We start from the raw sequence: 17,139 nt of genomic DNA, 5'->3' as shown, positions 1-17,139 counted from the left end.
TCATCTTGGGGCTGCCTTTAAGCCATGGAGTCATCCTTCCCTGCCCTGGGGCTGGGGGCTTGGGCCTGCCTGGAGGCGAAGGAGTGGCATGCTCCTTTCTGGGGATGCTCAAGGTAAGGCTGTTGATTTGCCTCTTTCTTCAGGCTCGTCTCACCGTGGGCATGTTCACAGTGTACCCAGGCTTTGGCACCATCCCTCCTGGGGGCCAGCAGATGATCACGGTGGAGTGCTGTGCAGAGCCGCTGGGGACATGCAAGGAGCTCCTGTCCATCGATGTGAGCGACAGAGACCCCAGGGATAATCCTTTTGGCATCCCATATACCCTGTTTGCTGAGTCCTGCTTTCCAGGTACACCCTGTCCACTGGTGCTAATCAGCACTTAAACTTACTGCTTGAATAGAGAGGCACCCTGACCTTGAAGTTCCATCTTAAAATCCTCAGAAGTTCCAGTCATTTGGAAGTGCACCAGTGAGGAAAGGCTGGGAGGGATGCATGGAAGGATAAAATGAAATCAATAGCCTTTAAGACTGAGCGTGACTAAGCTCTGTTCTCACAGCCAGCTCTCCCACCCAAGGTTGGGTTTTGCAATGACCTGGGCAGAAGGGGCTCATCAAGCCTTCTGAGAGGCCAACACGGTCCAGATAAATTCAGGAGGATGGCTTCTCCATCCTCAGCACTCCTCTGATCTGCTTGCAGCATTTGTGGTTGATGACATAGAGTCCATCTTTGAGGAACATCGAATCTGCAGCAACAACAACCTCTGCCACATCCTACGGACAGTGCAGGACAAGGGCATCTTCATCACAGATGAGAACAAGTTTATCTTCACCGATGTTCTGATTGGGCACCGGGCCACAGCTCGCTTCAAGATCTGCAATGTGGGCAAAGTCCCCTGTAATGTCATCCTATCCATCAGACCTGTCTCCAGTAAGGTAAGGACAAGAGGCCAAGGTGACTGTTGCTGTTTAAAGGCTGTGTGATAGCCTGCCTCATTCTCCAGATTGATTGCTTCCTCTTGCTCAGACTAGTTCAGCGCTGTGCAGATCAGACCATAGGGGAGTGCGGCAATGCTGGGGTGATGGGTTGAATTCAGCGTCTCTCTAGCAAGGTTTTGGCTCACCCCTCTGGGTCTTTGGTAGGAGACCTGAACCCTTCTGAACATCTCTTGGAAGCATACTCAGATGGGGTCTTTTACTGGACTGTGCCTGGGCTCAAAGCAGACCATTTCCTTGGGCTCCCTGGTTTTTTTCTTCTCATTAAAGGTCAATTCTAGACTATTTGCAGGGTTTTCCATGCAGTCCCCACCTCCCATGTATGCTGGGTTGACTGCCCAGAGCACAAAACAAGCTTTTGCAGTTCTGGCCCTTATGGCAGCTCCCCATGCAAGGTCATCACCACTCTGGGATGAAGGAGCCTGTCCAGGGAAGGAGGGAGAAATACATGCTGTGTGGGGCTGTTCCCAGTGATGCATATATGAATAACACTGCATCATATTGAAGAATGTTTCCTCCTAACCCCATTCTGTGGTGCTCCCAAGCTTAACAGCCGTGTTAGCGACGTTTTCGAGGTGGATCCTGTTCGAATGTGTATTCCCAGCTGCTCCCATGCCTTTGCTACGGTGGCGTTCACTCCCCAGTCGATGGAGACCTACCAGTGCACTTTTGAGGCTTCCCTTGATGTCCGGGCAAGGTAACTCACCCTGCTGGGGGAACCTTTCTGACAGCTGCCTCTCCTGTGTGAGGACATAGACCTCTTGTTAATCCTAAAACTTTCAGTCACCTTAGGTGAACTTAGCTTTATAGAAGGCAGTAACTACTAGATATAGCAGAGCAGAAAAATCAGGGTGATAGTTTAGCCAATAGGAGTGATTATGAAGACAGTGCAACATGAAGTAGCCAACTGGAAGTGACTGAATCAGAAAAAAACGAGGTGTGTAACAGCTGAGCTGGGGCTTTCCAAAGACAAGGGATTAGATGAAGATTAGATGCCGGAAAGTCAGTGTGCATTATTTCTTCCCTGTTTATAGTAAAATGATATGATCTATGTAGTTACCAGGGGTATATTAAGTTATTTTATGTTAAAGGAGCATTTGGATCCCTTATAAGAGCAGAGGCCATTTTCTCTGTCCCAGGACCTATGTACCGGGACCCTGATGTGCTCTTCCAAGACCTTTGGTCACTGAAGTGGGGCAAGATAAGTCAGCTTTCTGCCCTAATGAGCAATTTTTTAGTGTCCTTGGAAATAATCTGTACTGATGGTGTTATTTATTTATTTTTCCCTTCTAGTTTTCATACTATTTTCATGCTCTGCGTGTGCTTTTTTGCATATGTCTCCTATCACCACAGCCAGTGCATTTGCCACATCTCATATGTTTGCTTCTTAATTTGTCTGTAGTACTACATGAGTGAAATTATTATGTGTTACGCTGGAAGGCTTTGGCTCTTCAGCCATTCCTCTTGTGAATGGCCCTGATCAGATGGGGAGGAGAAGGGTGAGGGTGAATTTGTCATGGGGAAAAGAAGCACCAGTCAAGGCAAACACAGTGGATGGCCTTACTTCATGGCTTGCCCAGCAAGAAAAGGGTTAGTGCCTTCTGTGGTGATGCCACCTCTGCCTCTTCTACAGCCGTACAGCAATGAAAGCACAAAGCCTGATCTTTGATATCAGTGGAGATGGGAATTTGCCTCGGGTGACGGTCCTGTGCCCAGTCCTTCACAATAAGAGAGGGAACCCCCTGTTGCTCTTCAAGAAGTTGTTGCTGGGTGATTCAGAAAAACTCCCTCTAGTCCTTCATAACAGTGGCAACATACCTGTCCAGGTGAGTACCTGCCATGGGGCTGCTCTGGTCTGGGAACAAGTGCTTGTTCCATGAAGGAAAGGTCCCAGAAAACATGGTAGATGTGGAAGTAGGTCTTGGGAATTCTTCTTAAGCAACTGACGGATGTCTGTTTCCAGGAAGGGAGTTTCAGAAATGCAATATTCTCATCAGCCTGTCCTTTTCAGTTAAACACAACACCAGAAAGTTGGTGGGGTACTTTTCCTCCATCTCTCTTCTCATGTTTTGGTTTTCATGTAGGCACATATGATGTCCTAGTTACATTAGATTGTATTTGATCCTCTTTTACTACAACTTAATTTATCTCAGTTGTAGTTTATTCTGCTCATTACTTTTAGTACTTTCTGTCCTTTTTGGTTATCTTTTAATTATATCCCAACGCCTCTGAACACTTCCCCCCCGCACCCCCGCCCTTCCTGTCTGATTTTACTTAAACTTCGTGCTAAGAGCTGTGTGTGAATAGAGAGGCTGCTGAGCTCCCCATGCTAGACCAGCAGCAGTACAATGTTAATCCACATGCCATCCTGTGCCCACGCTAGTGTGGTCGTACTCTGTTCCCTTTCCTCAGCTGATGATTGACCTGTTGGATGAAGGGGGAGTTTTCTTCTTGAAAGCCAGGCCCACCACACACTGTATCTACCAAGCTGCAGACATGAAGGAGGACTCACCTGAAGAAGGTAAATTCATAACCATGAAGTGTGGTCATCCACACAGGTAAAATTTGTGCCCTACTCTTGGCTTGTCCAAACAACAGCCAGATGTTAGAGATAGTTTCTTTCCTGGGCTGCTCTGTACCCCCAGTTTTTCATGTGGACTCTTTGCAGGGTTTCCTCCTATCAAGTTTTAGGAAGTTTTTCTGTTCCAGACATTGTGGTTTGAGCTGTGGGGAACTATCACTAAGTCAATGCATTGAGGTCTTCGCTGCATGTGGGCAATTAACAGGAAGTTAACAGTCTGAATGGAGGCAGCCCTTGAGCCCACATCCAGCCAAGAAAAGCTAAAAACACTATTTGACTCAGATTTATGTATGACAGAAGCTGGCTAGATGCAGTCTGAGTGAGAGTTGGGTGTTAACCTGAGATTAAGACACTTAAACAGTGATATGCATGGTGGTGTTATAGTCTTGTGAACATAGCAGAAGAACATTGTGAACACTGTGGAAGAGCCTGCAGTTAGAGGCAGCTGAGTTTCAACCTCTTACTCCTGTTTATACCCCATGAAGCTAGTTCCCCTGAATAGCTTTACCACTTGTCTCTGATTTCCATTGTCATGTAGACAGGAAACCTCACACTGCTGCCCTGGTCCTGCATCAAGGGGAATCAGCGGAGTTTGATGTGCTTTTCAAACCCACCGTGGCTCAACGTGTGAAAGGGAAGATCTACGTGTCAGTGGTGGACAACCCATATGAAGAGACCAGCATTCAGCTGTTAGGTGAAGGCTACGAGGATGACTTCACGCTGGATAACATCCATGGACTAGTGTCAGACAACAAAGAGGAGAACACTGAGAGCAATCTGGAGGAAGACAAAATTGAGGGTAAGAGAGGAGAGGCTGCTAAGATGAAGCAAGGAACAGGAAAATGCACATCTGCTCGCCCTGTGACAGCGCAGGTCTGGTCCAGCCTTTGGGAACAGCTCCTGTTGCCTTTTGTAGCCTGCAGAGCAGCCACGCATAAGAACACAGGGGAAGATCCTCTGTCAATGGAGAATCTTTCAGGCTAGCCGGGAAGGGTCAGAGATGCCAGCATTCAGCTCCTATCTCTGGAAGGAGGTCTGTTAGCTCATAGTCAGTGAGTGAAATGAAGACCATGTGTGGCAATTTGTGCCCTCTGTGTAACCGGGCCTGTGCTGTTGCACAGTGGACCAGGTAGCCTGTGAGAATGCCAGCTGCACGCACAGACACAGTGCATACTGTACAGCTGTCTCTCTGCACAGCACAGCCACGGGTTTAGGGACGTGTTGGGGCACGTTCCTGAAAGTGGCAGGATGGAGACCTGCATCTCCCAGCAGGAGGAAGGCTTGGAGCAAGGAAGAGTGGACATACATATGTCTGTGCATGTGAGGGGTCAGATGGACCTCATTGCGTGCTGAGACTTCTTGTCCTTATTCTTTGCAGTTGCCAGAGTGGAACACATCCAGTTTGGGGACTGTCACATCGGGACACCCTACACCGTGACCTTCACGATCAGCAACCGCAGCAAGGCGGAGGTGCTGCGGTTTGAGTGGCTGGTAGACCCCCCATTCCAGTTCTCCCCGCAGGTGAGCTAGGACAGCTCTGCCTTTCCCTGTTGCTCAAGCCCTACCCAGTGGTTTCCTGGGAGCTAGTGGGGAGTCACCATAGACCAGTGCCATGTAGGAGATACAATCCCTGGTTTTATTGGGGCAGAGCCATAAGCCCTGCAGTAAAGACTGTGTTGCAGGATGTGACATCTTTTTTTTGTACTTTCCTCTGTCAAACCTCAGACAAAGACACAGTAAGATTCAGGTTCCTGGCACAGCTGCTCACCATCTCAATCCCTTTGCTGTCAGTCCTGCCCTTGCCAATGATTCCAGTTTGGTCTTGGCTCTCTGGTTCTCCGTAGGTGGGACACCTCCATGCTGGCTGTGCTAAGGACATCACAGTGACCCTGAAATCAGATGTCACAGTTGCCTTCAAAATGCACCCTGTGAAGTGTAAGGTTGTGAGGATCGCCTTCCAGCTGCCACCAGAGGAGGTGATGGACTGGGATGACCATCTGCACACCATCAAGTGGATGGATGCCAGCAGAGACTCAGCAGCCATGTGGCCTGTGAGAAAGGTAAGAAACACAATAGCAAAAGCTACTGAGCTTCTACAAAAAGAACTGCCAATGGCAGCAGACTGATGTCTCTGCTGGCTAAGCAGCTCCTGCCTCCTCCTTTATTTGATCCATCCCATGAAGTTAAACAGCAGTGCATTTTAGAGGAGAGGTGCATGCACAGTGGCCTGATATGCTCACATAAGATGGGGAAGTCTTTTGGAAAGAGATGTTTAGCTACATGCAAACTATCGGTCTCTGCCAAATGCTGAAGTGTTGCAGCCTGTGTTTAATGGGAGGTCACACTTTCTGATTTCATTGCATTTTATGGTGTTAAAATGTCTTATCTGATTTAGTGCCTTTTCACCAAGGAGTTAAATTCACTGTGCTCTGTCTCTTGGAGAGCAACATTAGTGCTCTTCTGTGTATGATGGGTAACCCACCAGCATGTTGTGTGTGTGCTCTGAGCTCTGTCTACACTGACATCAGAGATTTTGGTTGTGGTCTCTGTATCATGTGGGATATCTCATTATGGAGCAGCCCAGGCACTGTAGGACAGTCATGCAGGAGTCTGGATGTCATCTCCGGAAACTCCTGCTTCTACTGTCATTATTGTCAAACACACTTACCCAGTGATGGTTCTTCCCTAGTTTCTGAAGCACTGTAAAAGCTGTAAACCAAACTTCTTCCTCATCAGAGCTTCAGCAGTCAGAGGCCTTCCTAAGGAATTCATTTCCATCCCAAAAATACCTGTCGCCAGCCCCCACCACTGTGACTGCTGCCTAGCATGACATCTGGAAGGCACTTCCTCATAAGACAAGAAGGAAAAGGTGCTTTCTAGGTTTGTTCAGTCTTGGAGGTATCCATCCACAGAGCTCCTGCAGGGGAACTTATTTGTAATTTAGAGGCCTTCTGAGATTTATAGGGGCCAGGAAAAACATCAGGCACTCTACAGCGATGAAACACAGGGACTGATACCTGGTCATAGTCCCCATGGGCATACACAGTTGTGGTGGTGATTGCTTTGATCAATAGGTAGAAACAAATAGGCAACAGAAAGGTCAAAGTTAGTCATCTTTCAGGCAAAATAAATGGGAATGGTCCTTTCTAGCCCCTATATCTGACTTTAAGGCCAAAAGACTCCCTGCTCAGCCTGGCTTTCTGGGTTTTGCTTAATGATTCTTCTCTTTCCTCTATGGAGGTGATCAAGACAAACCCAGAACCAGCTCACACTGTCCTGGAGAAGAGCAGCCGTGAGGTGGAGCTTCACCTCAGTGCTGTTGTTGACTATGCTGAGTTCCAGCTGGATGTGGACATGATTCAGTTCAAGGAGACCTTGCTCTTCCAGACAAGGACAGTCACGTGAGTGCTGGAGGCCAGGCAGAGACCTGCAAGTGGGAGCTGCCTTTCCCAGGGTTGACCCAGCATCTGCTTCCCCAAAGATGTGCAGTGCTCTCTGGTGGCCTCTGCTTTTCCTTCTACTCATGGTCCTGTGCCAACAAAAGTTACACTGACATATTTATTCCTCAGCCACTTCTAATTCTTCTAATTCTTCTAAAGCCTCTTCTAATTTCTAAGAGGCTGAGCAGCCTTGGAGGGGGGTGCTGCTGCCTGCTAGTTCTTGGGGTTTCAGTTTCCATGTATCCTGGGGTCCTGGGGATCTCCCACATGCAGATTTGAGTCCCTTCCTAGAACTTTTTGTGCAGTCTCACCTGCTGTTCTTCCCTTTAAATAAGTCATTTATTGTTTCATCCTTTCCGGGTCCTGGCTAAGTGCTGAGGCCCACATATCTGCATAAAAGCCAAGCAGGAGATGGTAGACACCATGCTGCCAAGATATGCCAGGAGAGGTTCTGGTGAGAACAACCATGGTCTTGCTTTCTTTCCATGTCGCCTGTCCTCATCTGCTTAAGAATGAGTTTGCAGTCAAAATAATGTCAAGCTGAGATATAAAGACCAGAATAAGACCCTTGAATTAACCTCCTGGGCACTATGTCTGCCTTTTCCTCTTTACCTTGTCTTGGGGCAGCCCAGGGCAGCAATCTAGATGAAACAGAGATGCTTGAGGAAGAAGATGCTCCTCAGCATAAAGAAAGGGGTACCGGGAGTCCACCATAAAGCATTACTTTTCTACTTGCTTTGTAGTTATTGGATGTTTTCTTTTTGTTTCTTTTTATTTATTCTCTTGCTGAAAAGCAGTTTCCAGCTGTCTAATACAGGGAATGTGGCCCTGGAATACACCTGGATGGCAACTGTGGAGGATGAAAGGGCAGTGAACCATACCAGGGAGCTGCTCCTGTCCAATCTGAATGGTAAGGCACTGGCTTTGGGTGGGAGCTGGGCATGCCCAGGGTGTTTCAGTTGGTAGCTGAAGGCTTGGGGAGAAGACTGTGCCACTTCACCCCAAAACATGAATTGCTTTTTCGTCCCTGTCCAGTCATCTGATTTCCTCAGCATCTCCCCAGCTGCAGCTGTAGACTTTCTCCTTGTCCTACTCTCTGCCTTTCATACTGTCATATGCTTGCTCTGACACTTGTGGTCTGCATGGGAGCTGAGCCTGTGTCAGGACTGGCAACAGGGACATGAGGGCAGCAATTTGGAAAGTCTCTGAGACTGGGAAAACTGATGATGTAACACTAAGTTAGCTGATCTGTATCACTGTCTGTGTGTGATTCCCTAGTCCAAAGCAAATGCAATGTCACTATCTAAAACTGATCCTCCTAACTCAGGCACAGAAGTGTTGCTGCCGGCAGAGACCCTGCTTCCAGCATGTTGGAGCTCAGTGGTGGGGCTGTGACTCATTAACCCATAGCAATGTGCTTGTGTCTGAGTCCTTGTTTTCCTTGGGTGACTGCAAGGAAACAGGGCTGTGTGTCCAAGAGGTCCCATCATAGGATCATAGAACAGTTAGGATTGGAAAGGACCTTAAGATCATCTAGTTCAACCCCCCTGCCGTGGGCAGGGACACCTCACACTAAACCATGTTACCCAAGGCTTTGTCCAGCCCTGCCTTGAACACCACCTGGGATGGAGCATTCACAACTTCCTTCGACAGCCCATTCCAGTGCCTCACCACCCTAACAGGAAAGAATTTCCTCCTTATATCCAATCTAAACTTCCCCTGTTTAAGTTTTAACCCAGTACCCCTTGTCCTATCACTACAGGCCCTAATGAAGAGCCCATCCCCAGCATCCCTATAGCACTCTTCAGATACTGGAAGGATGCTATGAGGTCTCCACGCAGCCTTCTCTTCTCCAGGCAAAACAGCCCCAACTTTCTCAGCCTGTCTTCATACAGGAGGTGCTCCAGCCCCCTGATCATCCTTGTGGCCCTCCTCTGGACTTGTTCCAACAGTTCCATGTCCTTTTTATGTTGAGGACACCAGAACTGCATACCAGAAACAGGATATAGGAAAGCAGTCAACCCTTTTGTTTCCTAGCATGGACAGCTTTCTGATGGTTAGGATGAGAGAACTTAACCAAAGTTCTTGGTGCTCTGAATATGCTTATCTCCCTCCCCTGGGGTCCAGGTGTTGACTCTTCCCCAGCACAGGGCGCCCTCATGCTGGAGCTGGTCTGCTGGACTGAGACATTAGCTGTCTGGTTGTTACTTATGAAAGCCTGAGAAAGAGGAAAGAAGGAAAGGGTGTAAAGGACAGCAGGACTGTTCCCAAAGCCTTTTCTCCACCACACACAACAAGTAAAGCTCAGTTCTGCAGGACTCAGCACTGTCCTTAATGCTAAGTATTGAGGCTGGCTGGGCTGGGATGTGAAACAGCACCCAGAAATTCTCACAGATGCTGTAACACAGGTATCTCTGTTAGATCCTGGACATGGTTTGGGAATGAATGCTGGCCAGAAGTGATCCTGCACAAGATGTTTGCATCTAGCTCCCCAGTCCAGCATGGAATGAAGCAGCAGGCTTCTGTCCTGGGCCCTTTTGATTTGGTAACATAGACATAGCCTTCTTGTCCACCATCTGAGTGTCTTTACAGAGCGATGTTCAGTGGTGTGTTTTGGTAAAGCAGTTCTCTGGGTCTCTGCAGGGCCATTTCACTGTATTTGCTGCCCCCCACCCTGTTCTCGCACCTGTTTTCCCACCTCTCCCCAGGACTGTCTGGGATTATGATTTAGCAAGCAGTATCACAGAAGAAAAACACAATCTGGCCACTCTGCCTGTTCTTCAGTGGGAGCCCTCCTGCTGAAAGCACTTGGCCAGAGACACTCCAAATGCATACCAGCTCCATTCTGTCCACTGCAGCAGGAGGCAGAGTTGCTGGGAACAAAGGATTTTCTCCTTGAGAGATCTCATGCTTCTTCCTTACCACAGGGGATTCTCTTTCCTCCACTTGTGGTACCTCTGGGAAGCTGCATCCCAGTCATTGTTCAAGTCAGCTGGACCGTGAACTGGAGCACGTCTCTTCCTCCCTGAACTCCTCTCTGAATGCCATCAGCGGCAAGTCACCATTCACTGTTGAGCCCTGCAGTGGCACCATCCCTGTTGGCCAGAAGCAGCTCTTCCAGATGAAGTTCTCTCCAGTGTACGTGGGGGACTTTGAGAGCCGTATGCTCTGCAGGTAGGAAATGCCCTGGCACTTTTCAACTCATGCTACTGATGGATAGTCATGGTTGTGCCTCTGGGATGGGTGAGGTGAGAAACTGTGGACAACCAGCCACAGAGAGGTAGCAGAACCAGTCAACATGCAGAAGTAAAGATGATCATCCAGCTTTGGTAGAAGCAGGCATGGAGGCACTGGGAAAAGACATTGCATGAAATATTAAGCTTCTGTAGGGATCTCTCTGGAATGAGGGGGCAAGAAAGGCTACCAAGGGGCCAGCCAGTCCCTAGCTGTGCTCCCTTATCAGTCAAGCATGACCTCCTTATCTGCAGAGAAACCTGTGCACTGCAGTTGGTCTTCAGACACATCACTGGTTATGTTTGTGCCATTTTTTCTGTCTCTCTGGCAGGGAATGCAGTTCTGTTTTATTTTCTGCACAGTACTTGCATGGAGAGAGGGTGCAACAGTACATGCTGTACAAGGAGACAGGCAAGCAGCTGGCTATCTGGAAATGTTTACCTGGCTAATATCAGTCACTTTCTTCCTAGTATTCCTAACCTGACACCAAACCAGAAGTGCCCAGAGGTGGTTGTGAAGGGGAAAAGTCTGATGACAAACTGCCACTTTGAACTAGAAGACTCTGATTACCTCACAGCAAACCGGCGCAACCCAAAGTTGCCAGACCCAAAGGAGACAATGTTAGATCTCAACACAAGAGTGATTGAGTTTGTGGCAATTGGGGTGTGCAGCAGAAGCAGCAGGTAGGTGTGGGCATGGCTTTTCTGGCTGATGGTCTCCCAGTCATGCCCCTTATCTAGAGAACCTCTCCAGCTCCTCTTCCAAGCCCCAGTGTACTTCTGTACCTTGTCTGTGATATGCTGACCCTTGGCCACCAGTCTGTCCTGGGCCTGGAAGAAACTGGTCAGTGAAGACCAACTAGCCAGTTTTTGGTTCTCTTTGTCCTTTTCTTCAACAGTGTGGGTCAGTCTGGGAGGACCATGTATCCCAAGCTTCTGCTTTGTGGCCAATACAACCTTTGTCCCTCCAAAGAACATTCTTGCTCCTTTGAGATTACCAATTGGACAGGGTCAGCAAAGGCTGCAGCCACCATAGAGAGCACCATTCTTCCAAGAGACTCTTACTGGACTTGATGTTACCATTTTATTTTGATCTTACCATTTCAACATGCAAGAGTTTGCATAATTTCTTTGTTAATTTCTCTGTGGATAGCTATTAATTTTTAGTCACCTGAGACACAAACAAGGTTCCTAGAAAGCACCTGAAATGTTTATGCTCCCATCGTGGTTCCCAGTACCAAATAACTCCTTCCAGAGAGTGTCCAGGACTGGCAGTTCCTGACGCCTGCTACAGGACAAGAGTTGTTCACATCCCAACGCCACCTTAGTAGTCTATTTTGTTTTGTGTTCCCAGGACCTTCGCGGTTACAAACCCAACCAGTTCTGCATACTCATTCCAGTGGACTTGTCAAGACCCTGAAGCTCCACAAGGACAGGAGGCTTTCTTCTGCCTCACAGAGAGAGGTCAGATCCAGCCAGGGAAGAAAGCAGAGGTGGGTGCAGAAAATTAAGATGGTGCGTCTGTAGCTCAACTACACATGTATGCCACTTTAGCACTGGATATGCCTACACTACTGGGCATCCCTTCTCACTGGGAGCTTGCCAAGACCATGCAGAAACCTTTGAATGTAGTGTAAATGAGCTGGCAGATGAACCTGTTCTCACCCTGTACCCCACATCTGCCAAGCTTTAGGCACAGCTGCCTATCTCTGAGCTCGCAGCAGCATAAGGTAGAAGTTCCTTGGGTTTCTTGATGGTGTAAACTGCACACACACACACACTCCTTGCCCTGCCAAGGGCAGCAACTTTCCTTCATTTGCCTCTTTCTTTCACAGATGAAGTTCCAGTTCATCCCACAGCACCTGGATGTGACGGAATCATTCTGGATCTTTACAGTCCCTGAGCAGAACATTTCAGTCCCAGTTCTGTTAGTGGGCAATGCCAGTGACCCACTTGTGACTCTGGACAGATCTCACCTGAACTTCCAGTTGCTGTTAATCGGTGAGCACCATGGTTATACCTTGCATGCTCAGATGTGGACTGCTCCAGGGGTTCAACACTCCTGTTGTTCCAGCAGGCTCCAAAAGGGAAGCTGGAAATGGAAACGGGTACTTTTAAGCACATCATCCAGCTCCTGGCACCCAAAAGTATGAGGGGGAGGAAGGCATGTGTCAAGGACAAGGCATGTGGTTGCAGCTATTCTCAAGAGGGGATCTGGGGGAGGCAGGGGAGTCCAGGGAGTCCCCTTGCATGGAGAAAGTGTGCAACAGTGCATGCTGTACAAGAAAGGTTTCCATATTTGCATTCTGAGTGTGCCATGCTGCAAGCAATGGTCCTCACTGCAGGTTGCGTGCTGTGCTCAGCTGGCAGGCAGGAGCCCAGGGGGCAATGGCAGCCCAGTGGCCAGAGAAACAAATGATTTTCAGCAACTAATTTGTCCTCTCCCCAGGGCATGAAGTACGCCAGACTATGTATATGATCAACAGTGAGAAGGAAGCCTTCAGCTTTGCTTTCAGGGAAAGCTCTCTCTTCTCAGAGGGATGCAAGGCCTCCGTGAAGGTAGAGCCCCTGAAAGGTTCCATCGCTCCTCTTTCAAGGTAAAAGAGCTCACAGATCACATTCCCTCTCCTGCATGCTAAACATTGCACTGCTGTTTTGCTTTTGGGATTTTTCCCCTTGGTAGTCACCAGGTGCCTCTCAGCAATAGCAGGCATCTGCCTTGTTTCATTCCTTTCCAGTTGGACACTCTGAAGCTGTAGCTTTCTTGGTAAAGTGCTTGTGTCCAGGTTACCCTAGTCTTCTAGGTTCCCTTCCTAGAGAAATTCACACTATAGATCTAGTTTTATGAGAAAAGCATGTTTGGGGGTTTTAACCCTGTGATCCCCTAAGCCAGTAGCCTTAACTGTGCAAGGTCTGCTCTGTTCCCTCCATTCCTTTAGTGACAGAGCCCACCACACATGGTCTGTGCAAGACCACCAAGCAGGCAAGCAGCACTACAGGCACCATAAAAGCCCATTGTGGGAGTACAGCAACAGACTTACACAACTAGCTGTGTTTCATAGGATCCCCTGTTAGAAAATTGATGTTCTTGTAGACTGCAGCCATGGCTTGCAGTCAGACATGATCGTGAGTTCAAGCAGTGTTAACAGGTCACTAGCTCATCTGCTGACCCACCATGCATGTCCCTGTGCCCATTCATGGCTTGCTCTGGGGTACAGAGAACATGTTAGCTCCACGCAGCTTTGCTATGGCTTAAAAGATGTTGAATTTTTGCTTGCCATGGGGTGCAATATAAGAGAGCATCCTATACCAGTTACTGTGGCTCAGCTGAGAAGTGGTAATTCCTCAAATCTTTGTAGTTTGGTTGTGTTTGATCACCTGTCCAGAGATTGCTCACAGAAATTACAAAGAGGCAGTTTGATGGCACTCACATTGTACTGCTGTCATAGGATCTGGATGATTCTTCTTTGGAAAGAGGATGTTACCCTTGTCATACAGATCAGAGAGACTGGGGGTCTCTGAGTACCTTCTTCTGTGTTTGGGACAGAAGCAGGCTCTCAAGGCAATGCTGCCCTCCAGGACATGGACAGGACAGTAAAGGTAGTGTTAGCTGCTTCGTTGTATCCTCTGCTGTTTCATTGCATGGAATCATCATACTCTAAATAGCTGTCAGCACAGTGAGTGGAAGGCTCTGGAAGGGCAGAATACCATTCCTGGTTTCTTCCAGGCCCAGGGTCGCACCACAGCCATTGCACAGCTGCTCTCCCATAGAGAAGGCAATGTGGGGCCAAGAAAACTAGAAGATAGTGAACAGAGCAAAATGGTCTTTTCTTCTCAGGCTTCCCATTACAGTCTTCTTCATACCAACAATAGAAGGAGAGGTGGTCTTCAACCTCAAGTGCGATGTCAAGAGAAAGACCCAGCCTCTCTCCTTGAACATCAAGGCCACCAGCTACAGCATGAATGTCTCTGTCGGGTGCCACGACAGCGATGGCCATGTCACTGAGCTCAGCGCACACAAAATCAACATCATTGATCTCAAGGAAGTGAGTAGCACTGGTTCCCTGAACCATTTGCTCCACAAAGCCCTGCAAGATTGCACCTTAACCAGAAGCTTTGCAGACAGATTTCAACAAGAGGGAAAGTTCTTCTTCATTTATGGGTACAATCAGGTCTCAAGAGGGAGGGAGATGGATCTTTCACACAGGTCTTTAGCTGAATGGGAAAGATGCCAGAGCACATGAGGGAGGAGCACTTAGTGGGCTGGCCAGCAATTGGTGTGTGCTCCAGCCCCTCATCTTCACCACCACCTCCCCCACAGGTGCAGCTAAAGGAGAACATCAAGCGCACCTTCAGCATCCGAAACAACAGCAGGTTCAGCTTCACCTTCACATGGGAGCTGTGTGGTCCAGCAGCCTGTCAGCAGGTCCTCACCATCACCCCTTGGACAGGCACCCTGCAGGCAGAGGAGAAAGCAGAGACCCAGCTGGCATTTCACCCACAAAAGATGTGCTCTTTAAAGGATGTTAAGCTGACACTGCAGGTGAGGACCAACATTTAATAAGGGACCTTTGCCTTTCCTATGCAACAGCTTGGCAGCAGGATCCCGAAGTCAGGGGTGAGCTCCACCACTAAAGAGCCTGCTGCTGAGATAAAGAGTCTGACAACTTCTGAATGGAGAATTTTACTAAGTTTTTATCTGGGAGCCCTTTGGGAAGCATGTTTGTTCCAGAACATATCCACTAGGCTCTCTCCCTAATTTGGGAGTGGGAGGAGGGGGGCCTACCTAGATGTGCATGGGGATGGAGCTGTTTCTCCTTACCAGGCCCTTCCTGAGCCAGGTCCCACAGCTCAGAAAGGTCTTGCCAGCTTGTGGCTGCACAAAGCAGGGATGTGGCTCTCTAAAAACGTTTCCCTGAGAGGGAAGCAAGCCTTCTACCTTCAATTTCCATTCTGGGAACAGAAATCCTTTCAGCATTTGCTGAAATTCCTTCAGCATTTCCTTTTTCTTACTGTCACTGCAGCCAGCTGTCCCCATCCTCTTCCTCAGCTCTCAATGGTGTTTGTAGTTGGAATTCCCTTATTTTCAGCTGGTTCATGCAGTCTTTCACCCCACCAGATCAGCAAGGGTCCCACATTTACCTGTGTGTTCCGGGCCACTGTGGTAGCACCCGCTGTCCACTTCTCCACCACAAGACTCAACTTTGGAGCCTGCTTCATCTACCATGCTGGGATGACACCTGCCCAGCAGACCTTTGTCATCACAAACAAGGCAAACAAGGATATGAGGTAGGACTTCTCCACACGCTCCTTCGACCCTTGCTTAGCACATCCCTGCTCCGTGTCCTCATGACCACTGTGGGTGAAATCATGAAGATGCAGGGAAAGGAGGTGGAAGAGCCTCAAGCAGCCCTGTTGTTGTTTGAGCACACACAGCCTTGTGACACCTCTGTTCCTCTTTGCTGTGCTTTCTGCCAGTTTGAACTGCTTGTTCAGCAACACTGCGCACCTCAAGGTGGACTTTCCAGTGTATGTCCTATGCCCAGGAGGGACAGTGGAGGTCCCCGTCACTTTCTATCCCAGAGAGGTTGCATCTTACCGTGAACTCATCCCTATTGAAATCAGTGGTGTGTATCAACAGACCATCGAGGTCCGAGGAAGAGGCATAGAAATGAAGGTGAGATTAAATCCAAATCCTGAAACTGTAGGTAGCAAGCAGGCAGCATGGCTTTCTCATTTTCCTCATCTCTTCCCCAGCTTACCATGTTTTGGTTTTCTGCCTTAAGGGTGGTAGAAAGCCTTTTCTCCTTCTCTTCTTTCCCTTTACATTAATCCTTCCTGCCTCAGGTTGACATTGTGGAGCCACAAGGAAAGGTGGTGAACCTGGGAGCCCTCTCCATTGGACAGACTGTGAAGAAGATTGTCACCATAGCAAACAACAGTGCTGCCCCTGTCACTTTTAAGCTTAGTCTCACGTCCACCATGCCAGAGCTGCAAGAAGCTGGGGTAAGGCCTCTTCCTTCACTGGAGAGCACTTTGGTGTGCTGGCAGGTAGCTATGAACTGCTCTGGGCAGGAGCTAGTAGCTAATTACAACCATGTCCTGTCCAGTCTGCCTGTGTGCTGTCCTGTCCTCACTGCTTGGACTGCTCTGCCAGCAGGTACTTGCAGTGTGAATGCCTCAGATGAGCTGGGTGTCAGGACTCCCCTGAGCGCCAGAGGTGAGGTGGTACAATTCCCCTAGCCTGTTTTAGACACATATATTAGGATGCAGCCATGTATTTTAGATCTGGAAAGGTAAGGCAGATAAATGAATTTTTAAATATTAAGAGTTAAAGCTCTCTTGAAGTTTGCATGAAATTACTTCAGAAGACATAGTTCAGCTCACCATGGCCAGGTGGACACATCACAGGAAAACACCTTTGGTGTTACTTAAGAATTCATATGTGGGAATGAGTGGGACTGGGGCAATGTTGGTGGGGACAGAACAGGAATTCGAAGGCTCTTCTCTGACTTTAATGAGGGAGGATCCACAGCTCAGTTGCCAGATGAAGCAGTCTCCACTCATTTCGTTGGGCAGGTTCTCTGCTTTAAGCCCACTAAGGAGCTAAACCTGAAGCCCGGAGGAGACACCTGCAAGGTGGAGGTGACTTTCTCTCCAAAGCGCCGCATCCAGCCGTTCACTGAAGAAGTGATGTTGGAGTGCAGCGGGCTGGTGTGCTCCCTTTTTGTGGTGCGGGGCTCCTGCCAGGGCAGCCAAGTGAGTTTGGACCAGGACCACCTCAGCTTTGGAGCCGTGATGCAGCAAAGCTACACAAGCCAGCGTGTTGTCATGAGGAACACAGGCGACATAGGAGTCAAGTAATGCAGAACCCCATCCCCTCTGAGGGCTGA

General features: G+C 48.6%; 2 protein-coding genes across 3 annotated transcripts in view; one reads left to right on the top strand and one right to left on the bottom strand.

Annotated features, from left to right (window-relative positions):
• The window catches only part of LOC133216744 (hydrocephalus-inducing protein homolog), a 106,511-nt gene that overhangs the window by 81,997 nt on the left and 7,375 nt on the right, over positions 1-17,139 (top strand). The window contains exons 58-78 of one of the 2 annotated variants that reach the window (XM_061361747.1): positions 144-348; positions 697-932; positions 1,538-1,689; positions 2,626-2,818; positions 3,405-3,513; positions 4,112-4,372; positions 4,952-5,094; positions 5,418-5,633; positions 6,814-6,974; positions 7,811-7,923; positions 9,941-10,187; positions 10,718-10,930; positions 11,601-11,739; positions 12,082-12,247; positions 12,696-12,843; positions 14,085-14,292; positions 14,568-14,789; positions 15,366-15,535; positions 15,725-15,923; positions 16,094-16,252; positions 16,826-17,106. In XM_061361747.1, the coding sequence (XP_061217731.1) occupies positions 144-348; positions 697-932; positions 1,538-1,689; positions 2,626-2,818; positions 3,405-3,513; positions 4,112-4,372; positions 4,952-5,094; positions 5,418-5,633; positions 6,814-6,974; positions 7,811-7,923; positions 9,941-10,187; positions 10,718-10,930; positions 11,601-11,739; positions 12,082-12,247; positions 12,696-12,843; positions 14,085-14,292; positions 14,568-14,789; positions 15,366-15,535; positions 15,725-15,923; positions 16,094-16,252; positions 16,826-17,106 (3,941 nt within the window). Of the gene's footprint in view, positions 1-143; positions 349-696; positions 933-1,537; positions 1,690-2,625; positions 2,819-3,404; positions 3,514-4,111; positions 4,373-4,951; positions 5,095-5,417; positions 5,634-6,813; positions 6,975-7,810; positions 7,924-9,940; positions 10,188-10,717; positions 10,931-11,600; positions 11,740-12,081; positions 12,248-12,695; positions 12,844-14,084; positions 14,293-14,567; positions 14,790-15,365; positions 15,536-15,724; positions 15,924-16,093; positions 16,253-16,825; positions 17,107-17,139 lie in introns of those variants that run through there. The other variant, XM_061361725.1, reaches the window with a different exon arrangement.
• Positions 16,666-17,139, bottom strand: part of YBX3 (Y-box binding protein 3) — a 92,277-nt gene continuing 91,803 nt past the window's right edge. The window contains exon 10 of the transcript XR_009726767.1: positions 16,666-16,676. The gene's annotated coding sequence lies outside the window, so the exon portion shown is untranslated. The remainder of the gene's footprint in view (positions 16,677-17,139) is intronic.

This window comes from Neopsephotus bourkii, unplaced genomic scaffold (assembly GCF_033783945.1).
Source record: "Neopsephotus bourkii isolate Nb327-2 ecotype Australia unplaced genomic scaffold, CSIRO-AGI_Nbou_v1 NB_107, whole genome shotgun sequence".
Taxonomy (NCBI): domain Eukaryota; kingdom Metazoa; phylum Chordata; class Aves; order Psittaciformes; family Psittacidae; genus Neopsephotus; species Neopsephotus bourkii.
The sequence above is the reverse complement of the archived record's forward strand: the minus strand, read 5'-3'. Positions and strand labels throughout refer to the sequence as shown.